Here is a 20,515-nt window from a genome sequence, read left to right as displayed (position 1 = left end):
CCTTTGATGGGGCACAGACAGGTCATCTATGAAAAGAGGCGGGGAGGCAGTATGTGGGTGCAGACCTGGACAGCAGGCAGAGATAGCAGGCAGGGTAGTCATCTGTGCTCCCACGTTTCCAAGGGAAGGCGGAAGCAGGGTCTCTGGCTGAGAGTGAGGAGGGGGAGGCATTGAAGGGATGCAATGATAAGGTATCTAGGGGAGAGCAACTGCCCTGGGGAGGGGCAGTATGAGTCCAGGCAGAATTAGGCAGCAGGTGAGGTGCGTGGGCCCAGTTCAGAAACACACCCTCCAGAAAGCCTTCTGACCCCTGCCTAGGTCACTCCCCTTGTTATAAGTCTCATGGCCTCTGCCCCTGTGGTGCTTCTCTCTCACAACTCTGACCACGACTGGAATGAAATATCAACTGTGTTCTTTAGTTCTTTAATCGCTGTACCCCTCACTAGACCCCATGAAAACATGAGCAGAGGCTGTCTACTCCGTGGCTGCATCTTGGCACCTCGCTCCTCCTGCACAATAGTTTCTCAGTACATAATATTTAGGGAGTTCCTCTGTGGCTCAGTAAATTAAGGACCTAGGTGCTTTCATTGCTGCTGCTGGGGTCCTGCTGTGGTGCAGATTTGAACCCTGGCCCACTTTTGCATGCGGAAGGCGTAGCCAAAAAGGAAAAGAAAAAAAAAGCATTTATTCAACATTTAAATAGTTGAATAAATGAGTGAAATAATGAGAAAATCCTGGAAGGGGGGCATGTGTGCTCTTAGGTAGCCTAGATTTCTGAAGCAAGGCCTCCTGGCATCTAGGGGTGATTCTGAACCTTCTCTCCCTCACCTCCAACACTGGCCTTCCCCACCCCCCACCCCACCCCACCCCACCCCCACCCAAAACCCATGCTCGGCAAAGCGGGCCTCTGCGGCTTTAAGGACCCGCAGAAGCTGAGCAGGGCGCTGATTGGTGATTTATTCTAACGGATAGAGGATGAGCTCATCTACAACCAATGACCGGGCCGCACCCGGCCAGACCCCTGCACCTGGCTGGAGGGCTGAAAGCAGTCGCCCACGGTGCTCTTGTCCCCCGCGGGGGCGAAGGGGCGGTGGCTGCAGAGCTAGGTCTGGCCGCGTGGACCGAGCTCCAGGCTAGGGCAGGTACGGTGTTTGCCTGGCTCCTCCTCCATCCCCTCTTCCCCGGGGAGGATGCCCCCTCCTCTTACTCCCCGGGCCGGCCTTCCTCTGCTGACCCCCGCAGGGCAGTGCACTTGGCCTGCTGGAGACTTGCGGGCTAGACGAGCCGCTTTCTGGGTCCAGGCGCCGACCTGCGGCTCTGCCCCCAAGGACAGGCCTGGCGGGTGGCCCCTGAAGTCGAGCCCTGACTGGAGCAGTCCAGCCTGTTGGCCTTGCTGCGCCTGAGCACCAGCCTCAGAGGTGCAGGGCCCCGGTGACTGGGCCCAGGGGGGAGGGTGCGGCTTCCCTCCCCCCACGCTCCTGCCGCTTCCTGGCCAGAATTGAGCTCCCTGCTGGCTTGAGGATGTGGTTTTCCTCCCTGCCCCACTCCCCATCCTGCTCTCTCCTCCCTGTCTCCACAGAGGCTGAAATGGTCTGGGGTTGGCAGTTTGGCCCCTGTCCCTTCCCAATGCGGCCTGAGAGAGCAAAAGGGCAGAGGCTGTGGTGACTGGACAAGGCAGCTCTGCTGGCCTCTCACTGAGCCTTTTGCCCTTTCTGCAGCTACTGCTCTTATCCCTTTGCCACTTTTATCACACATTGCTCAGGGAGGAGCTACAGTCTGGTCCCTGGCCACCACGTGGCCTCCTGACCTTCTCAGAGCCAGAGCCAGAGCCAGGAGAACAGAGCCATCTCTTGCAGAGGACTGGATGGGCTCTGATCCGCTTCCTTTAACCCCATCCGGAATAGCACCGAATCGGCTGCTCAGTCATTTCGCTTGCCCACAGGCTTTAAGGCCCAGCTGTGCCCAGCTCTCTGCTGGCTCCTTGGGGGGCCTCACTTCCTGGCCACACTGAGCTCCAGACCAAGGGAAATGATATGAAGTAGGGGCAATCCATCCGGTTCCGGGAGGTGCCACTGCGCTGAACGTTGGAGGATAAATGAAATTACCGTGGGAGGAGCAAGGAGGGGAGAACAGGCAGGATGGAGAACAGTAGAAGGAATGGCCTTTGGGCTCTGGGTCCTGGCTTCAGCCGCAGCGTGTGTGACCTCCGTGTGTTTAATGTGTAGTAGACGCTGGCTTTGCCTCACGGAGGCCCTTTAAAGCAGCTCTGGATCATGCTGCTCCAGTATAGTAGGTGCGCAGGAAATACTTGCTGAACTGAATTTGAATTCAAAAAAAAAAAAAAATAGCACCCAAAGCATATTATTACTCTGTTATTGCCACCACTTGGGAAAGATCTAGCTCAGTGAAGGGATGTAACCCACATTAGCTCTGATCCTTCCAGCCTTTGGAGGTGAGTATTAGTCTCCCCAATATTCACTGGAGGAAACCAGGGGGCAGATGGAATGTTGCTCCCAGCTGGGTTTAACCTAATGCCTCTGTTCATTCCAGGTCCCAGCCCCAGGACAGCCATGAGCCTAGTGGCCTGTGAGTGCCCCCCCGGTCCTGGCCCGGAGCCCGAGCCCTGCTCACGAGCACGGTCCCAGGCCCGGCTGTACCTGGAGCAGATTCGCAGCCGGGTGGCTCCGGGGGCGCCTGACATGACAAAGCCAGACTACCTGGTGGACGCGGCCACACAGATCAGGCTGGCCCTGGAGCGCGATGTCAGTGAGGACTACGAGGCGGCCTTCAACCACTACCAGAATGGCGTGGACGTCCTGCTCCGAGGCGTGCATGGTGAGGCTAGGGCAGGGCGGGTACGGAGGCCAGTGGGGAAGGGCCAGCTCAGGGCGCACCCCGTCATCTGTCTATCTGGGCTCTGAGAAGGGCTCTCTGCTGGCCCGCAGGGCCTCTGTGAAGGACAATGGTAATAGCTCATTTATGGCAGAGTTGCTATACACCAGGCACTGGTCTAAGGGCTTTACCTATAGCAGCTCATTTGGGCTTCACAGTAACAGAAACCACTGTATGTGTTCTTGTGTGTACTTCCAAGTTTATAAGAGTTCTTTGTATTCCTCTTTTCCAGATGAGGAAACAGAGGCACGGGGCAGTTAAATAACTTGCTTAAGATTCCATAGCTATCAAGTGCCATGCTGGGGTTTGACCAGTTTTGGCTCCAGAGGCTGCTTGCTTGGCCCAGTCTGCTGGCTGCCCCTGGAGCTGGGCCGGGGTCCTGCCCTGGTTCTAATGGGGGGAGACGGATGAGTCGATGATGGGCAATTATAGTCCCGGGTAACACAAACAATGAGGAGGAAGGGAAGGGAGGATAGGGGGAAACTGAGGCCAGGCTAGTCCAGCCTAGGGCATTTTCTAGAATTCAAAACCCTAATCTGAGCCCCGGAGAATGGTGGGCACGTTGTCCAGCTGAAGGGCTGGGAAGGGCTCCAGAGGGAGAACAGGAAAGGCCTTGAGGTGAGAGAAGAGGCCTGTTCAGGGCAAGGGGAGCATTTCCAAGTTGGGAGAGAGGCTGGAGTCAGGCCCCGATTCACAGAGGAGACCTCTCAACACCTGGGGTTCAAGCCCGCCCAGTGAATTCCTTTGCCCGCCAATCCTGACCCCCATTCTGGCCTCTTTCACACGGGGCATCAGAGACAGAAGAAGGCATGTGCTCTCTGGGACTTTCTTTTTCCTCTGGAAAACAGACATGGAAATCCCCTCTCTGTCCCTTCCCAGGGTGTGATGGGGGCCAGCGAGGTGTGGATGCTAACTGGAAAGGATGCAGGCATAGGGGTGGCCCTGGTTCCCAACCTCTCCGGCCACCTTCCTTTCCCTGCCTCCCCTGCCCGTTTCCCACCCAGAGGAGGACCCAGGAACAGGCGTGGGGTCAGAAGCCCCTGACCGGCCGCAGAAATAGGCACTACCTCCCGTGGAGGGCAAAGGGCCGGCCATGGGAGCCCAAACCCCCAGCCTCCTCCCAAGACTGGGGTGGATCCTGGCAATGCCCTGCTCCCCACAGTTGACCCCAACAAGGAGAGACGTGAGGCTGTAAAGCTGAAAATTACCAAGTACCTGCGGCGGGCAGAGGAGATCTTTAATTGCCACCTGCAGAGGACGCTGGGCAGCGGAACCAGCTCTGGCACGGTGAGGAGACCCCAGAGGCCTGAGGGCCCTGAGGAGGGAGAGCTGAGGCCTCCACCACCCGCGCCCCCAGGCCAGAGAGCTGTCACCTGCCTCCTGCGTGGCAGGGCAGACGGTGGAGAGTGCAGGGCAGCCCTCCCGCCCGCCTCCTCCTGGCTTCCTGTCTCTCCCACACGCTCCATGGTTCATTCATTTTCAAACACTCAGGGAATCGTCTCCAGTCCAGTCTCACGTCCGCACACAATGCGCGCGCGCGCGCACACACACCCCTCCCCACTCTCACACGTGGCCCATACACATGCTTGCCCATGTGCGCACTCAGGCTCCCAGATCTATTTGTGTTTGGCTGGGCTGCAGTGAGTATTTAGAGCAGATGCAGATACCCGCGTGCGCACATGCACACAGAGACACACATGAATACATTCACATGCAGATGTGCAAAGTCCTCTCCCCGCAGGGCTTTTCCTAACCCAGTGGGCACTCAGAGGGGCTTGAAAACGCCTGCACACTTCTCATGCCCACAGACGTGCAGACACACACACGCCACCCCCTCTAGGCTCGCTGCACCTTGCAAGCTGCTTCCTCCAAAGCAGGTGCCGGGGCCACATGCCTTGGTCTCGGAGGCCTGTTCCCAGAGACACACACATTCTGAGGTTATTTCCCCACCCCGGGAGCATCTGCCGCCTGGGGATGGAGCTTCTGAGAGGGGGTTTCTGAAGCCCTGAGAACTCCCTGGTCTGGGAGGAGGGCTGGGTGGAGAATGAGCTGAGAGGGTGACCTGGCCGCCCTGGTCCAAGGCCAGCTTCACTCAGTCTGTCCCTGTGAGGTGGGGTCTGCCTGTACCCGGGTCCTGCCTTCTGTGGCCACTGCTCTCCTGGCAGGCCGGGCCCTGCGCATGGCCTGAGGCTGCCATGTGACTCTCCATCTCCGCAGGGTTTCAGCAGCCTGAGGCTCCGGCCCATCCGCACACTGAGCTCTGCCCTGGAGCAGCTGAGGGGCTGCAGGGTGGTTGCGGTCATTGAGAAGGTGAGTGACCACCGAGGCCGAAGGTGCGGGAGGAGATGGTGTGCGTGACTCGGGGGAGAAAGGGCAGCCGCCCCTGCTTCCCGAGAGGATGTTGGCCAGGGGTCAGAGGGTCCAAGGGGAGAACAGCCTTGGTATCCAGTGGTTCCCCATCCCCCACTCCATCCCAGCACACACCAGTCAGGCCTGGAAAGGAAAAAGTGAGGAACAAGCAGAGGCAGACAGCTCCACTGCACAGCCCTCCAGCTCAGACACAGCAAGCCGCTCCCCCGGAGATTCAAGACAGAAGCCACAGGAGAAGCTGTGGCCAGGGCACCCGGCCAGCATGCGCTGCCCTGCTGGCTCCCACTTCCCGCAGGCCCCGCCCCGCGCTCGCTCTGCACCCCGGGGCTGCAGCCAAGAGTATCCCCACCCGGCATAGCCCAGAAGTGCCTGTGGTGGGAATGCGCTTCATCTCCAGAAACCTGTCCTGCAGAGGGTCCCGCAGCTCTGCCCGCTTTCTCCTGGCCCCGCCCCTCCCCCCATCCTGACCTGATGGATCCAGGATCTTTTCCCTCAATTCAGGGACAAGAAGATACGAGCTCGGAATTCCCGCCGTGGCACAGTGGTTAACGAATCCGACTAGGAACCATGAGGTTGTGGGTTCGATCCCCGGCCTTGCTCAGTGGGTTAAAGATCTGGCATTGCCATGAGCTGTGGTGTAGGTCACAGATGTGGCTGAAATCCCCAGTTGCTGTGGCTCTGGCTTAGGCCGGTGGCTATAGCTCCAATTAGACCCCTAGCCTGGGAACCTCCATATGTCGCAGGAGCGGCCCTAGAAAAGGCAAAAAAAAAAAAAAGATAGGGGTGCACAGCCCAACCTGAACTTGGGACACTCATCAGAAGGACAAACAGCTGGGTCAGGTGAGATTTGAGCCCATAATCCCTCTGCCCCAACCAGGGATCCCTGAGTATTTGCTGAAGGTTTTTTTTTTTTTTTTCCTCTCAAACTGGCTGCTTATCAGAATCACCTGGGGGAGTTTCCTAACACTACAGACATCTGGGCCCGTCCCGTACCCGTTGAGTCAGAATTTCTAGGGTTGAGCCTAGGCATCTGTAATTTAAAACACTCGTGGAAGATTTGCACGCATCTGGGAGCCCACAGAGAAAAAGCGACCAGCGTGTGCTCCCCCACACTCCAGGGATGATGTGCTGGCTGGGCTGGCAACGTGTGGCCGTGGGCAAGCCCCTTCCCCTCCCTGGGCGCTGGTTTCCTCATCTGAAAGTGGGTAAGGACCCTCCCACCCGAGGTGACTGGGAACTAAAATGAAATAATTTTTGGGAAAGGCCTGGCACACGCTAAAGCATTTGATGCAAGTTTGATGGCTGTGAAGGCTAATGACAAGAGCAGGTCAGAGGCGAGCAAGCTTTCCTCCAGCTGCTGCTCCCAGGTCCCTGGAACAGGCCCCAGTCCATCAGCCAAGGTCCAGCCAGCTTCCATCTGCCCAGCCCTTCCTTCCCAGTGCGCTAGTCCGCGTGGCTTACTGAGGAGGTGACGGCCACCGCCGTTGCCCCGTGTGGGATCCCACTGAACCATAGGTGTTCTGGAGAGAGGGTTCTGGGTCAAATAAGTTTGGGAAACAGTGAGTTAAAATTACTTTTTTTTTTCTTTTTTGCAATTATAGGAATTTTCAAGCTTTTAGAATGCAGATGTACACAGTGAGTCTCTAAGAGGGAGGTCTATGACAGAATTCCCCGAATTTGAATTTGTTTAACCTTGGGACACGCATGTGCAAAGCATTTCTGGAATTCCATATTCTGAGGCCTGTGCCTATGGGAAGTGCAAATTCAGGCCAAACCCAACCGTTCTGTCTCCAGATTGCCCTCTTTTTTTTCCTTTTCTACATTTTCTTGGGCACTCAGCTTACTTTCTCCACCTTCCTTTAAAATCCAGTTCCTTTTCCTGTGTCCTTCTCAAGCCAGGAAGACCAGTGTCCCCAAATCAGGAGATGTGTTAGAGCGCCTGGCCCAGGTCCCTGCAGCCAGGCCTGGGTGGCTGTCCCAGAGTTCCGTTCCACAGCTCTGCCCAGGCAGATCCAGGCGGCTGGAGTGCAGCCCGCAGGCTCAGGGGGAACCCAGGACCCTGCTCAGGAAGCCTTGAGCGTTCCCAGACATGCTCCATTTTGAGGGTTAGAGGGCCTGGGGAGGGGTCTCTCGGGGCTGGAAAGATACTGGCACAGGTGGAGGATGGCAAGGGACAGTGAGGTGGGTGGGTCAGAGGCCAGGTAGGCAGCTGGCTGGACTACCCAGGGTCTGTTCTCGGGGAGCCTGTTCTTGGGAGGCAACGCTGCCAGTTTGCTGAGCTTTGACCAGGAGCCAGACCCTGAGTCAGGGATGAGGAAGATGGAGAAAGCCAGCCAAGTCCCTTCTTGTGTTTTTGGCTCAAACATGGGGGTGTTTTTATAATTATTAGTTATCAGCATTTAAAAATTTGGCAGGTTTCATAGAGAAGTCCAGACTTCCTACTTCTCGAGAAAAACTAGAAGATCTGGAAAGGCTAGCTCACACTTCTGAGTGTTGGTGCTGAAGTGCTGCCCGCTTTGATGGGGCACTAGCCCTCCGTCTGCCCCTTTCCTGTCCTGCTCGTTGGCTCACTTGCCCGGCCCCTGTGGGCTTGATGCTTGAGAACCTGTCTGAAACTTCTGGGTTCGTTTGCTCCAGGAGAGATTCCTCTTGGCCTTTGAGACTTTGAGCATTTTACTTTATTTATTTATGGCCGCACCCACAGCATATGGAAGTTCCTGGGCCAGGAATTGAATCTGAGCCACAGCTGCGGCAGTGCTGGATCCTTTAACCCACTGCACAGGGCCAGGTATCAACCTCTGCGCCACTGTAGCCACCAAACCCTCGTTCTTGTGGATACTAGTCAGGTTGCTTACCACTGAGCCACAACAGGAACTCCTACAGTCTCGTTCTTTTTTTTTTTTTTCATCTTTTTGCTATTTCTTGGGCTGCTCCCGCGGCATATGGAGGTCCCCAGGCTGGCGGTCGAATCGGAGCTGTAGCCACTGGCCTATGCCAGAGCCACAGCAACGCGGGATCTGAGCCGCATCTGTGACCTACAACACAGCTCATGGCAACGCCGGATCCTTAACCCACTGAGCAAGGGCAGGGACCGAACCCGCAACCTCATGGTTCCTAGTCAGATTCGTTAACCACTGCGCCACGATGGGAACTCCTATAGTCTCATTCTTAACCTGCTGCACCACAACAGGAGCTCCACTTCAGGCATTTTAAATGAAAGGGTTAATGTATTTCACCAAAGCTTTGTTCCTGCATCTCAGAGGGTTTTATTTTTTAAAGAAAAATTTCCCTTTTAAAAAAGATGAGGCGTTTCCATTGTGGCTCAGCGGTGACAAACTCGAGTAGTATCCACAAGGATGTGGGTTTGATCCTGGCCTTACTCAGTGGGTTAAAGGATCCGGTGTTGCCATGAGCTGCGATATAGATCACAGATGCGGCTTGGATCCCACATCACTGTGGCTGTGGCGTAGGCTGGCAGCTGCAGCTCCGATTCAACCCCTAGCCTGGGAACCTCCATATGCCTAGGGTGTGGGCCTCAAAAAAACAAAAACAGAAACACCAACAACAAAAAGAGCAGGCCCCCAGAACTGCCTTCTACCTTCCCGATAGCAATACTCACCTGCCATTTTTAAGACCAGTTCTGGTTTGCAAAGCTGTTGTGTCACCCTGAGGGTTGGGGGGAGAAGGGTTATATTGCACAGCCAATACTGTAGCCACGAGCCACATAAGACGATTTACATTTAGTTAAAGTATTCTGTTCCTCAGTGGCACCAGCCACATTTCAAGGGCTCAAGAGTCACTTGCGGCTGATGGCTTCTGTACTGCACGGTGCAAAATATACTTCCATTGTTGCTGAAACTCAGCCTCTGTCCACTGGTGCCAAGTAGAAATGTGGAGACAGTTTTGGAGGAAGGAGAAAAAATAACTTTTATTGCTTTGCCAGGCAAAAGAGGCCACAGCAGGCTAATGCCTTAAAGACTGTGCCCTCCTTTGGGGATGAATTGCAGGGAGTTTTATAGTCTAAAAGGAGGAAAAACAGGGTTTCAGATAAGAATCAGGGTTGGGGCAAACATGCATTCTTCTTTCTTTTCGGGACTCTTAGTCACCGAAGCTAGTGTCAGAAGATCATAGCATGATCCTATGATCCCGTGATCCTGGTGGTGGTCTTTTGGGATTCGGCATCTTGACTTGTTTTAGAATAACAACACTGAAAAGAGCATATTGATCAGAGACTAGAACAAAACAGGAAAGCGCCTGAAGAACATCAAGTGCTTCTAATCTTTAACCCACAGGCAGTTGTGCTCAGGGTGCCTAATCTTAGCTTACATGTGATTGCATTTAGGGCGCAATCAAAGGAGGGAGAAGCACAAGGAAGGGCTCCAAGCTGTTCACTTCTTGGAGTTCCCGTCATGGCTCAGTAGTTAATGAATTCGACCAGGAACCATGAGGTTGTGGGTTCCATCCCTTGCCTTGCTCAGTGGGTTAAGGATCCGGCGTTGCGGTGAGCTGTGGTGTAGGTTGCAGATATGGCTCACATTCCCCGATGCTGTGGCTCTGGTGGAGGCCAGCAGCTACAGCTCCAATTAGACCCCCTAGCCTGGGAACCTCCATGTGCCACAGGTGTGTCCCTAAAAAAGACAAAAAAAAAAAGTATTCACTTCTGGAGTTCCTGTTGTGGCACCGTGGAAACAAATCTGACTGGGAGCCATGAGGTTTCAGGTTCTATCCCTGGCCTTGCTCCATGGGTTGAGGATCCAGGGCTGCTGTGAGTTGTGGTGTAGGTCACAGATGTGGCTCAGTTACCGTGTTGCTGTGGCTGTGGTGCAGGCCGGCAGCTGTAGGATTTGACCCCTGGCCTGGGAACCTCCACATGCTGCAGGTACAGCCCTAAAAAAAAAAAAAAAAAAAAAAGCAAGTAAAAGTATTCACTTCAAAAAGAAGCATAAGGAATGTAACTTTCTCTTAGGTGTATGGGATGCCTACAGCATCATATGTATCCCTTGAGGGGGAGCCAGGATCCGGCCGCAAGGCTGCACTATTGTTTCTCGACTCTTCCTTGTCTCCTCCTTGCCCTGCCCTGATCAGCAGCTGGCTGAACCTGCCCCTTGGACTCAGGAAAGGCCATGCTGGCTGAAGGAGGCCCTTGTCCTAAAAACCAGAAATGGGGGACACAGGCTTTCGTGCCCAGGAGCCCCACAGGGCCCTGCTGGGTTTTGCCATCATGGCGGAAGGTTCTCTTGGACTGTGCTGCATTTTAATCCCTGTCTCACAGAGCATGTAACTGAGGTTCATAGAAGTCAATTGACAAACTAGCCCCCTGTCCCCCACAGCACAGAGCAGAGGACGAAGGGGGGTTTTATTTGCTTGGTTTAATGGGAAAATACCCCTCTGCTACCCTTTTGAAATATAATGAAAGAGAAAGAAGTTACAGGGGAAAAATTTTTTTATATTTATGTACTTGTATATTTTATATATGAATATATTTATATTTTATAAATGTATATACATATATTCCCCTCCATCCTAATTCTGAGATATTTTGGTGTAATTTTTTTTCCTTCTTTTTTTTTTTTTTTTTTTTGGTCTTTAGGGCCTCACCCTTAGCATATGGAGATTCCTAGGCTAGGGGTCGAATTGGAGCTATAGCTATTGGCCTACACCACAGCCACAGCAACACTGGATCCTTAACCCACTGAGCAAGGCCAGGGATTGAATCCGTGTCCTCATGGATACTAGTTGGGTTCATTAACCACTGAGCCATCATGGGAACTCCTGGTGTAATTCTTTCTTGATAGGTGTGTTTGCGTGTGTATAGATGTATTTTATTTTATTTTTAACACACTCGTTTCAGTATACTGATCGAGTTTGATTCCTGGCTTCCCTGAGCTTCGCTGCTGGTTTTTTGTTCTTTGCCAATAAGAAGCCTTGCCCAGGACAAGGTGGTGGGGAATCCCACTTGGCAAGAGATGGTGGGGAATTTACCCAGGGTGTCAGTACTTGTGGGAAACTGTGTTATCCTAAATGACCCCAGAGCCTTCTCCCCTTCTTTTTCAAACTTTTCACAAATTGGGCCAAGGATCCAGGGCCAAGCTGGATGCCGTCTCTGGCTGTCAGAGGAGAGACCCCTGCTGGTCAGAAGGGATGTCTCACGCCTGCTGCTTGGTGCTCCTAGAACCTTTCACTGACGATGGGGAAATGGGGATAGGGGTTGGGGGGGGGGGTGTCTGGTCACCTGGTCATGCCCCTGTTTTTAGTCACGTCTCCAGGGCTCCAGCATCGGCCTGTCTGGCTTCACATCCTGGCTCTACCACTTTTTAGCAGGAGCACCTTAGGCAACAGAACCTCTCTGAACCTTAATTTCTTCATCAGTAAAATGAGTCATTAGTAATATCTGGTAGGGCTGTAGAAATAAAATTAACTAATCTGGATAAAGCCCTCAGCACGGAGTCAATGCCATGTAGCCAGTGTGGGCTTCCCCTGTGATAATAAGCATCACTCTAGGCTCTAGGCTCTTGAGAGTGTTATGTGCAGGCAGACTGCTGCCTTGCTTGAGCTGTCTGCTCGGTCTACGGCCCTACCCTGGACATGCCCCATCTGTTTTTTGGGGGGGGGGTGCTTTTTGCCTTTTCTAGAGCCGCTTCCCGCGGCATATGGAGGTTCCCAGGCTAGGGGTCTAATCGGAGCTGTAGCCACCAGTCTACACCAGAGCCACAGCAACGGGATCCGAGCTGCATCTGTGATCTACACCACAGCTCACAGCAATGCCGGATCCTTAACCCACTGAGTAAGGCCAGGGATCGAACCTGCAACCTCATGGTTCCTAGTCGGATTCGTTAACCACTGCGCCACAATGGGAACTCCATGCCAAATCTCTTCTGATCCCAGAAGCTAAGCAGGGTTGGGCCCGGTTAGTATTTGGATGGGAGTTGTCTGCTCAAACAGAATCCTCCTCGTGGCCTTCTGAAGGAGCTATGGCCTTGACCCGTTTTGCAGTGAAGAATAACCAAGTTCTGCGAGGCCACGTGACTTTGTAAATGTGATAACTGACGTTCCAACTGACGCCTTTACATTCACCAAGGGCCTCAACCAACCAGCGATCAGGGAGGGTGGGCATGCCTAATTCCTGTTTGGAAGATGAGAAAGTCAATTCACTCTCCAAGCTCTAACCCCGAGCCTAGGCTGCAACCTTCATCACTGCCCAGCCCCGGCATCAGGGCCCAGCTCCCACCTGCCCCCTCGGGGAATGTGTGCAAGGCAGGCTGACGGCTAAGTCCCAACACCACGGTGCTGGTCTTGGCCCCACGTGCTCCTCATCTGGGCCAAGTCTCCACCTTCCTGCCGTGGTGGGCCCAGTGGGTCTGCCGTGTCCTCTCCTGTGGCTGAGGTCCACCCCTGCCCACCACGGAGATGCGTCTAGGACCCCACTCCAAACAAGGCTCAGACCTGAGTGGCAAACTGGCCTTCAAGCAACACTAGCAGGAGAAGCCATGGGCTGCTCTCTGAAGACAGACTCCAGAGAGAAAGACTAGAAGGGGTCAGGGGATGACTGGGGCCTGAGGCTGCACGCCGAGCCTACATGGTCTTGGGCACCACCAGGGCCGTGCTCTCAAAGCCTCGGCTGTGTTGCCTGTGAAATAAGAGATCAGAGAAGGGGACTGGCTCTGAGGTCCTTTCCAGCTGTGACACCTTCAGACCTTGCAGTATGGACTGCTCACCAGGCATGTGGGCAGCATCCATGCCCTGCTCATGCCATGCTCTGGGAATACAGAGCTGCCCTCATGAGCTCATGGGGAGAGAGGAAATTAGAGTGTGAAAGAGTGAGCCCAGAGAGCACTGGAGACAGATGAGGAGCCCCAGCCCAACCTGAGGGTGGGGAAGGCTTCCTGGAGAAGGCCATACCTGAGCTAAGACCCACAGGTCTAACAAGCATGGATGGGCAGGTCAGGATCAGTGTCAGCTTGGCAGTGGGGCTGTAGCCGGCATCACCAAAGCCTGGCCTCCCTGCTCAGCCCTGGTGGAGGACCCTGAGGGCTGGGGCTGGGGCCATGGAGCCCTGGGGAACTAACGTGTGCCTTGACTGTGCCTCCTGGACCTCGGCAGGTGCAGCTGGTCCAGGACCCAGCGACTGGAGGAACCTTTGTGGTGAAGGCAGGTGCCACCCAGTCCCCTGCCATTCTGCCCTCCCCTTGGGGCTTTCTCAGTTCTGGGAATCCCTTACCCTCTGGGGACCCCTACCCAGAACCCAAATCTGAAGCCCATGCTCCCTCCAAACCCAACAGCTGCTTGTTCTGCCCCTGAGCATGAGCCCTGCTTCCCAGCCACACACACACACTGCCTCTCCCTTGGCCTGGAGAGGGGAGGGCCTGCCTTCCATGGTGGAAAGAGGATCGAGGGCCAGACCCAGGCACCGGGGGGAGGCAGCGGCTCTTCAGGGAGCTCCTCCTCCGTGGTTGAGCCGGTCCCCAGCTGATCTGCCTGCCCTGCTCCCTCCCAGAGCCTGCCCAGGTGCCACGTGGCGAGCCGGGAGCGGCTGACCATCATCCCGCATGGCGTGCCCTACATGACCAAGCTGCTGCGCTATTTTGTGAGCGAGGACTCCATCTTCCTGCAGCTGGAGCACGTGCAAGGTAAGGGGGCCCAAGGGGGAACCGCCAGCTCCTCAGGCCTTTGGGATGTTGTCCTGTCTCATGCCCTTAACTCGCTGAGCCCAGATGCCCAGCGCAGACCTGGGGACCCAGGCTTTCTGGAGGCCGATAGGAGGACCAGGCCGTGATGGGCCTCTGTGTGGTGCCAAGCAGGCAGGGAACATCCTGGGAGGATGTTTGCATCTTGGGTGGTGGGAGGGCGTCTATGCAGATGTCCCCTCTGGCACCATCTCCTCCAGTCTTGGCTCTTTTCACTTTTCTAGTCTGTGCTGACCCCTCGGAGAGGCCACATAGGATGGTGGTGCTGAAACTGGGAAGACAGGAATGGGTCACGTAGCAGATATTTATTGATCAGCTATGGTTTTTTTTAACATGAGGTACACATCCCTGGGTCAAGATGAGAGTCATTGCAGGTCCGTGCCTGGCCTTCTTTTATTAACTTAAATTTTATTACACGATTCTGTCTTTTAAAAATTAAAATATATTAAACACCAGCAAACCCATCACCTCAACCAAGGGAATTAACTTTTTTTTTTTTTTTTTGGTCTTTTTAGGGCCACACCCACGGCCTATGGAGATTCTCAGGCTAGGGGTCTAATCGAAGCTGTAGCAGCCGGCCTATACCACAGCCACAGCAACGCCAGATCTGAGCCGCATCTGCAACATACACCACAGCACACAGCAACGCCAGATCCCTAACCCACTGAGCGAGGCCAGGGATCCAAACCACAACCTCATGGTTCCTAGTCGGATTCGTTTTTGCTGCGCCACGAAGGGAATTCCAAACGATAATTTACATCAGAGTTTTCATTATGGTTCAGTGGGTTAGGAACCCGACTAGGATACATGAGGATGCGGGTTCCACCCCTGGCCTCGCTCACTGGGTTAAGGATCCAGCATTGCGGTGGATATGTGTGTGTGTGTGTGTGTGTGTGTGTGTGTGTGTGTGTGTGTAATATATAATAATAATAATTTATGTATATATAAATATATGTAAATATAATGTATTTACATCTCCTTAGGAGTTACGTACCCATTTAATGCCGGATTGTGAGGCTGGGTCCTCTAGGTGGGTGGAGAGGGGCAGGACATCCTAGGCTGAGAGCAGAGGGAGCAGAGGTGAGGACCTGGAAGGCGAAAGGTCCTCGTTCAAGACAGAGGGGAGGCAGGACAGGGACCCGGTGCCCACGTTCTTTTCCTCCCTGTCCCCATGCTTGCTGCTCCCTCCGCACGGCCCAGGAGGCACTCTCTGGTCCCACCTGCTCTCCCAGCCGCACACCCACCAGCCTGGGACTGGGTCTGGCTCCAGCCTGGAGAAGAAGGCTCAGCTCAACGCTCGCCTCAACCCGGGGACCCCAGTGCTCTTCCCCCCAGGCCACACCCACCTGCAGGATGGAATACCTCTGGAGCTTCCACGGACTTCTCAGAGCCTCACCCCAGCCAGGGAGCCCGCATCCATCAGACCCCAGAGAGAGGCTGAAGGTCGCCCCTCAGCTAGGACCAGCACCTCCTGCTCCTTGGATCTTCCAAAGGCCCTCCGTGGCCGCCTGCACCCCCAAGCCAGGCAGGGACCTGGCCAGGGCTCAGACTCTTGGGCGCTCCCTTGGGTTCGTGCAGGGGCTGGCCGGGTGCTGGGGGGCTGCGGCCGAGGCAGAGGTCAGAGCCGCCCCTCAGCCGATGGGGCCAGCCCGGTGTCTGGCAGGGGTGCCTGGAGTGTGCAGGAGGAGCAGGTGCGGCAGTGGGCGGCTGAGATGCTGGTGGCCCTGGAGGCACTGCACGAGCAGGGGGTGCTATGCCGGGACCTCAATCCCCAGAACCTGCTCCTGGACCAGGCAGGTAGGAGCCCCGGGCCCAGGGGGAGAGGAGTGGGCCACCCTCACCCTGCCCCACCCCTCAGGCAGGAGGCCCCTAAGGCCTCAAATCAGTGAACAAGGACTCCCCAAAGTCAGGGGTTATCTGCTTTTTCCCCTGCCTCCCCCTAGCCTTTTCAGGAAGGACTCTGCCGAGCCTGGTTGGTCAAGGTCGAGCTTACAAAACAGACCCGCCCCCCCCACCCCCGGACCTCTGGGCAGTGGCTCCTGCGAAGACCAGGTTGTCTCTGGCCTTGGGGGGGCCCTGCCCTCAGGGAGGCTCTGGCCAGCCGGGCTGCTGGCTCCTCCTTGTGGCTGTTGAGAGAAGCGCTGATGTCCCCTGCCCCAGTGCCAGCAGCTCAAAGATGACTATTCAGAACTTTTGTCCTCTTATTCCTCCCTGCAACACACCGGATGACAAGGTCACGTCCGGCTCACGTATTTTGGCCAGTGGTCAGAAGTGGAGCCCCAGTGCTGCCGGGAGGCTTTGGACAACCTCTATGGTGCCCCAGGCAAGGAGGGCCGGGGAGGTGGACCTTGGATGTCTGTGTGGATGGAGCCGCATCTGGTAGGATGAGTAGGTGTGGGTGGAGGGGGGCGAGACTGAGACGCGGATGTTCTCATTCCCACAGAGGTGGGTGGGATTTCTGAGCTGACGGAAGCCTGTGACTGGTGGAGCTTTGGGTCTCTCCTGTATGAACTGCTGACTGGAACGGTGAGTAGCTGGGCCGGGTGTGGAGCCTGAAGGGTGTAGGACGGGCTGGGTTTTGTCCAACCAGCCAGTGTCAGGGATGAGCCTGTCTGGTTCTCCAAGTCCTGGCCATTGGGCTCAAGGTCCTGCCAGCACCACTAACCCCCGCCGCCCAGGCCATGAGAGACAGAAGCAGCCCTTCCCACCCAGGCCAAGGACACACTGAGCACCCCCTCCAGACGAGTGGGTACAGCTAATGAGACTGCCCATTTGTATGAATGAGCGTTGAGTCGGGAAGGTGGCGGGGGGGGGGTTCTAGAAGAGAGCGCCTGGGCCTGGATCTGGAGGGAGGGTGGAGTTTGACATAGACCTTTTACTTGGAAGGCCCCTGGAGGATCCCCGAGCCTTCTCTCCCCACTACTCGCTCTCCTCATCCACACCCCTCAGAGACGTAACCTCCAGGACTTTGGCTGGAAGGCCGGAGAGAGGGCATCCTTCATCCCAGGCCAGCAGCTGCCTGTCCAGCCTGTCAGCCCGGAGCTTAAAGTTCCCCTTCTCAGGAGGGCGGCCTCTGCCCTCTCCTTCCCTATAAGCCCAGGGCCACTTAGATCAGGCAGCAGGGAGAGGCCTAGCTGCATTTGAGCAGGAAATGTCCTGAGTGGCTGCATTGTGACCTGAAGTCCAGATCTGACCAGTCCATCCTGGCTTCCTCTGGGACCCCTGGCTGCAAACAGCCCCGCGGAGTGGGTCTCTCCTCTTGGCCTCCCGCCACCTCTCCAGCCCAGGGCTCCCAGGCGCTACCTGCCTCTCTTCCTGCCTCCGACAGGCCTCTCTGCTTCCCTCCAACTGCACCCTTCTAGAGCCCAGAGAGGTCCTGCCTTCTTCCCTCATCCCAGCCCTGCGACAGTAGCATGCCATGGCCTGCTGTCACATGGCCATGGCCTGCTGTCACATGAGTAACCTGTTGAGATATTTTTTCTGTAAGGAGACAAGTTTCAATGTTACTCTTGCTAGAGCACCTGCCCTAATTGCAACCGTAGGTAAGACCGATGCTTCTAGCAAGCTTGGAGCCAGAGGGATCTGGGTTTAAACCCTGAACTCAGCACAGATCCCTTGACCTCCCTGAGCCTGCTTCCTGTCTTTATATATATATATTTTCTGCTTTTTAGGGGTGCAGCATATGGAGGTTCCCAGGCTAGGGGTCAGAGCTACAGCCACAGGCCGACATCACAGCAATGGCAGATCTGAGCTGCGTCCGTGACCTATACCACAGCTCACGGCAACACTGGATCCTTAACCCACTGAGGGAGGCCAGGGATTGAACCTGCAACCTCATGGTTCCTAGTCGGATTAATTTCCACTGCACTACAACAGGAGCCTGCACTCCCTGAGCCTGCTTCCTGTCTTTAAATGAGGATACTAATACTTACTCTGAAAGTTGATGGAGAAATTACGGATAATAGGTCCCAGGCATCTTCAGCAGCCTGGCACGCAAGCAAAAGGCAGCAATCAGCATCATCCCCTGAGATGTAACACAGGGGAAAAATAAAATCCTGGCCACCACTGGGGTGTACAGCCTCTCCTGGGGTGGCTGCCTCAGACTGCCTTCCTGTCTTCCCAGGCGCTGTCCCAGAGCCACCCCTCAGGAATCCAGCCCCACACTCGGCTCCAGCTGCCTGAGTGGCTCAGTCGCCCCGCTGCCTCCCTGCTGACTGAGGTGAGGTGCAGCCGGCCTAGAGGGGGCGGCTTCTGGGCCTGTGGATGGAAAGGACAGACCCTTCTGTGTGAACAAGCTGAGCCACGTACTAGGTGGTCCGAGGTGGCCGCAGGAGGGTAATGGGGACAACACATTTCTCTGTATTGGTGGCCAAACACTGACGTCCTCCAGGGGGTTCTGTGGGCTGGGCGGGGGGGCAGTGGGGCTGCCCCCGGCCCAGTGCTGACTAGGCCTCTCTCCGCAGCTGCTGCAGTTTGAGCCCACCCTGCGCCTAGGCACGGGAACAGGCGGTGTTGACAAACTCAAGTCCCACCCCTTCTTCAGTTCTATCCAGTGGAGCAAACTGGTGGGGTAGGAGGGGATGGAGCTGGTGATGGAAGCAGCTGGACTGGTCTGGGTCGCTTCTCTTTGCCTGCCACCCAGAGCTGGCCCTTCTTATCAGTGGCCCTCAGGCAAAGGATGCAAGGCTGCTTGCCTTTCCTGCTCAGGCCCCTCCCTCCGGCCTCTGAAGTCTCATCGCCACAGCCTAGGAAGGGCCTGGGGAGCCCCCTGGCCATCTTTTGGAGAAACCCTTTCTAGTCGGTGCTGAGGGTGGAAGGAAGGAGATCTCAGCATTCTGGGCAGCGTGAAGCCCTCCACCCATCAATCAACATCAGCATCCAAGCGCACACCCTGTACCCTGAACGCAGACCTCCCTTGTTAAAAGGTGCCTTCCTTCGCATCAGCGCTGAGCTACTGACCACCTGCTGAGCTGTGACATTCTGTGACTATCTATCTGCCATGTGCCCCGCTGCGGGGATGTCTTTGGAGACTCATCTCAGGATCCCAGTCCACTGGCTCAGTGGACCCAAACCAGGGCTGCCATGGCTGGTCATCTTAATCATGCACCTCGTGAGCCTCTTCCACCAGGGGGCTGGGAGGGCAGGGGAGCGGGCAAGAGTCTGTAGAGGGCATGGGGTGGGGCGGGGACAGGACAACCCACTCCCAGCCCCCATCGTGCCCCTTATCTGGTGACTGCAGACTTTGGAGAGCGAAAGGCAAGGAGGGGAGGAAAATAAGGATAAGGAGGAATGGGGGCAGGGGATGCGCAGCTCTGCCACTTAGAAATTTTGGAAACAGAATAAAGAGCTCCCTTTCCCAGCCAGCCTACCAATGTGGAGAGAAAGGCAACACTGCCCATGGCTCTGAGGGGAGACCACGGTTCAGCCTCCAGCCGGAAGCCGCTGAAGACACATTGTACCCATTAGGAGTTCCTTCTTGGACATTCGTCCAGTTGACCATTTTGCGTTTTAGTTTTGAGACCCACTTAATTCCCTGGCCACTGTGACTTCATCTCCTTTTGAAATGAAACCACAAAATACACGGAACAACTGCTCAAGCTTTTAGCCAGAAGCCAGATGTTTCTGGTCTCTAAAGAAACTGGGGTTAGTAGTTACCCCCAAAGACAATCTCTCCCCAGATCTGGGGGCCCTCTTCTTCCTCTCAGGACTCACGCTGTCACTGGGGTGTGGCACTAAGACAGAAAACTCCACAGACCTCTGCCCCAACTCCCTCCCTCCCTCCCTGTGTCTCCAGCACCAGGTGGCATCTCTGACCCTGTCCTTCCGTCTGGCTGGGGAGGCCCAGCTCTAATTCTGGGGCCCGAGGCCTGTGTTGTCCGGAGGCCACAGTGCTCCTCAGCTCCTCAGGATGAGTCTGGGGCCAAGAGGACACGGGGAGGCCCTGCCTTTGTATGGTCCTGGCTTGCCCTGGGGCTCACCCGTATCACTCCAGCCCCATTCCAATAAAGCCTGCTGTTGCCTCTGGTGTCCCTGCCTCATCAATGCAGCCAGTCGGCAGTGCCAGGGTGGGGAGCTGGGAAGGCTCCCCCAGAGGAAGCTCTGTAGTAACCAAGAGTGCGCGGGCAGCCTGCTAGGGAGTTGGAAGCAGGGCAACCTGTACCCTGTAGAACAGCTGGGAGCCCACATGCAGGGGACACCAGGCTCTGTGGGAAATGGGAAGAGGAGTCATGGAAGGGGGTCCTGGTGCCTGGCGGGGGGAATATAATCCTCACAGTGACCCCCTGAACAGATAGATGGTGGCTCCTGAGAAAACTGGAATTCCAAGAGGTAAATGACAGGACCTGGCCACTACACTTGCTAAGTTAGGCCAGACCACCTCCAACTGCCATACAAAGTGCAAGCTGCTTTTGGAACCTCGGGGCCTCACTCGTGCAATAAACATTGCACATCTGGAACTGTGAGTCTAGAATACTGTGGTCCCAGCCCTTGAGGGGCTTATAGTCCATTTGATAAAAAACAGGGCTAAACATACTTCATTTGTAGGTTTACTAGAGAAATTAAAGCTTCGG

At 55.5% G+C, this 20,515-nt stretch overlaps 1 protein-coding gene across 2 annotated transcripts; it reads left to right on the top strand.

Moving 5' to 3' along the window:
• The first annotated feature begins 1,014 nt into the window (after nt 1-1,014).
• On the top strand, nt 1,015-19,971 carry RPS6KL1 (ribosomal protein S6 kinase like 1). Of its 2 annotated transcripts, XM_047794711.1 has the most exons (11): nt 1,015-1,142; nt 2,551-2,835; nt 4,055-4,179; nt 5,110-5,202; nt 13,363-13,410; nt 13,757-13,889; nt 15,147-15,743; nt 16,180-16,269; nt 16,390-16,472; nt 18,070-18,165; nt 18,410-19,971. In XM_047794711.1, the coding sequence occupies exons 2-11, from the start codon at nt 2,571-2,573 to the stop codon at nt 18,518-18,520; spliced, it is 1,641 nt and encodes a 546-aa protein (XP_047650667.1). In that variant the 5' UTR covers nt 1,015-1,142; nt 2,551-2,570; the 3' UTR covers nt 18,521-19,971. The 2 variants fall into 2 exon arrangements, with proteins under 2 accessions (XP_047650667.1, XP_047650666.1); XM_047794710.1 differs by lacking the exons at nt 18,070-18,165; nt 18,410-19,971 and having other exon boundaries at nt 15,890-16,269; nt 16,390-16,471.
• The last annotated feature ends 544 nt before the right edge of the window (nt 19,972-20,515 follow it).

The sequence above is a fragment of the Phacochoerus africanus genome, chromosome 9, assembly GCF_016906955.1.
Source record: "Phacochoerus africanus isolate WHEZ1 chromosome 9, ROS_Pafr_v1, whole genome shotgun sequence".
NCBI classification, from domain to species: Eukaryota; Metazoa; Chordata; class Mammalia; order Artiodactyla; family Suidae; genus Phacochoerus; species Phacochoerus africanus.
This window is presented reverse-complemented; position numbering and strand designations above follow the sequence as displayed.

Coding starts and splice junctions, on each gene's coding strand:
- RPS6KL1 (XM_047794710.1), top strand. CDS start 2,571: ATGAGCCTAGTGGCCTGTGAGTGCCCCCCCGGTCCTGGCCCGGAGCCC. Junction 4,180..5,109: donor GCGGAACCAGCTCTGGCACG/GTGAGGAGACCC, acceptor CCATCTCCGCAG/GGTTTCAGCAGCCTGAGGCT. Junction 16,270..16,389: donor CAACCTCTATGGTGCCCCAG/GCAAGGAGGGCC, acceptor TCATTCCCACAG/AGGTGGGTGGGATTTCTGAG.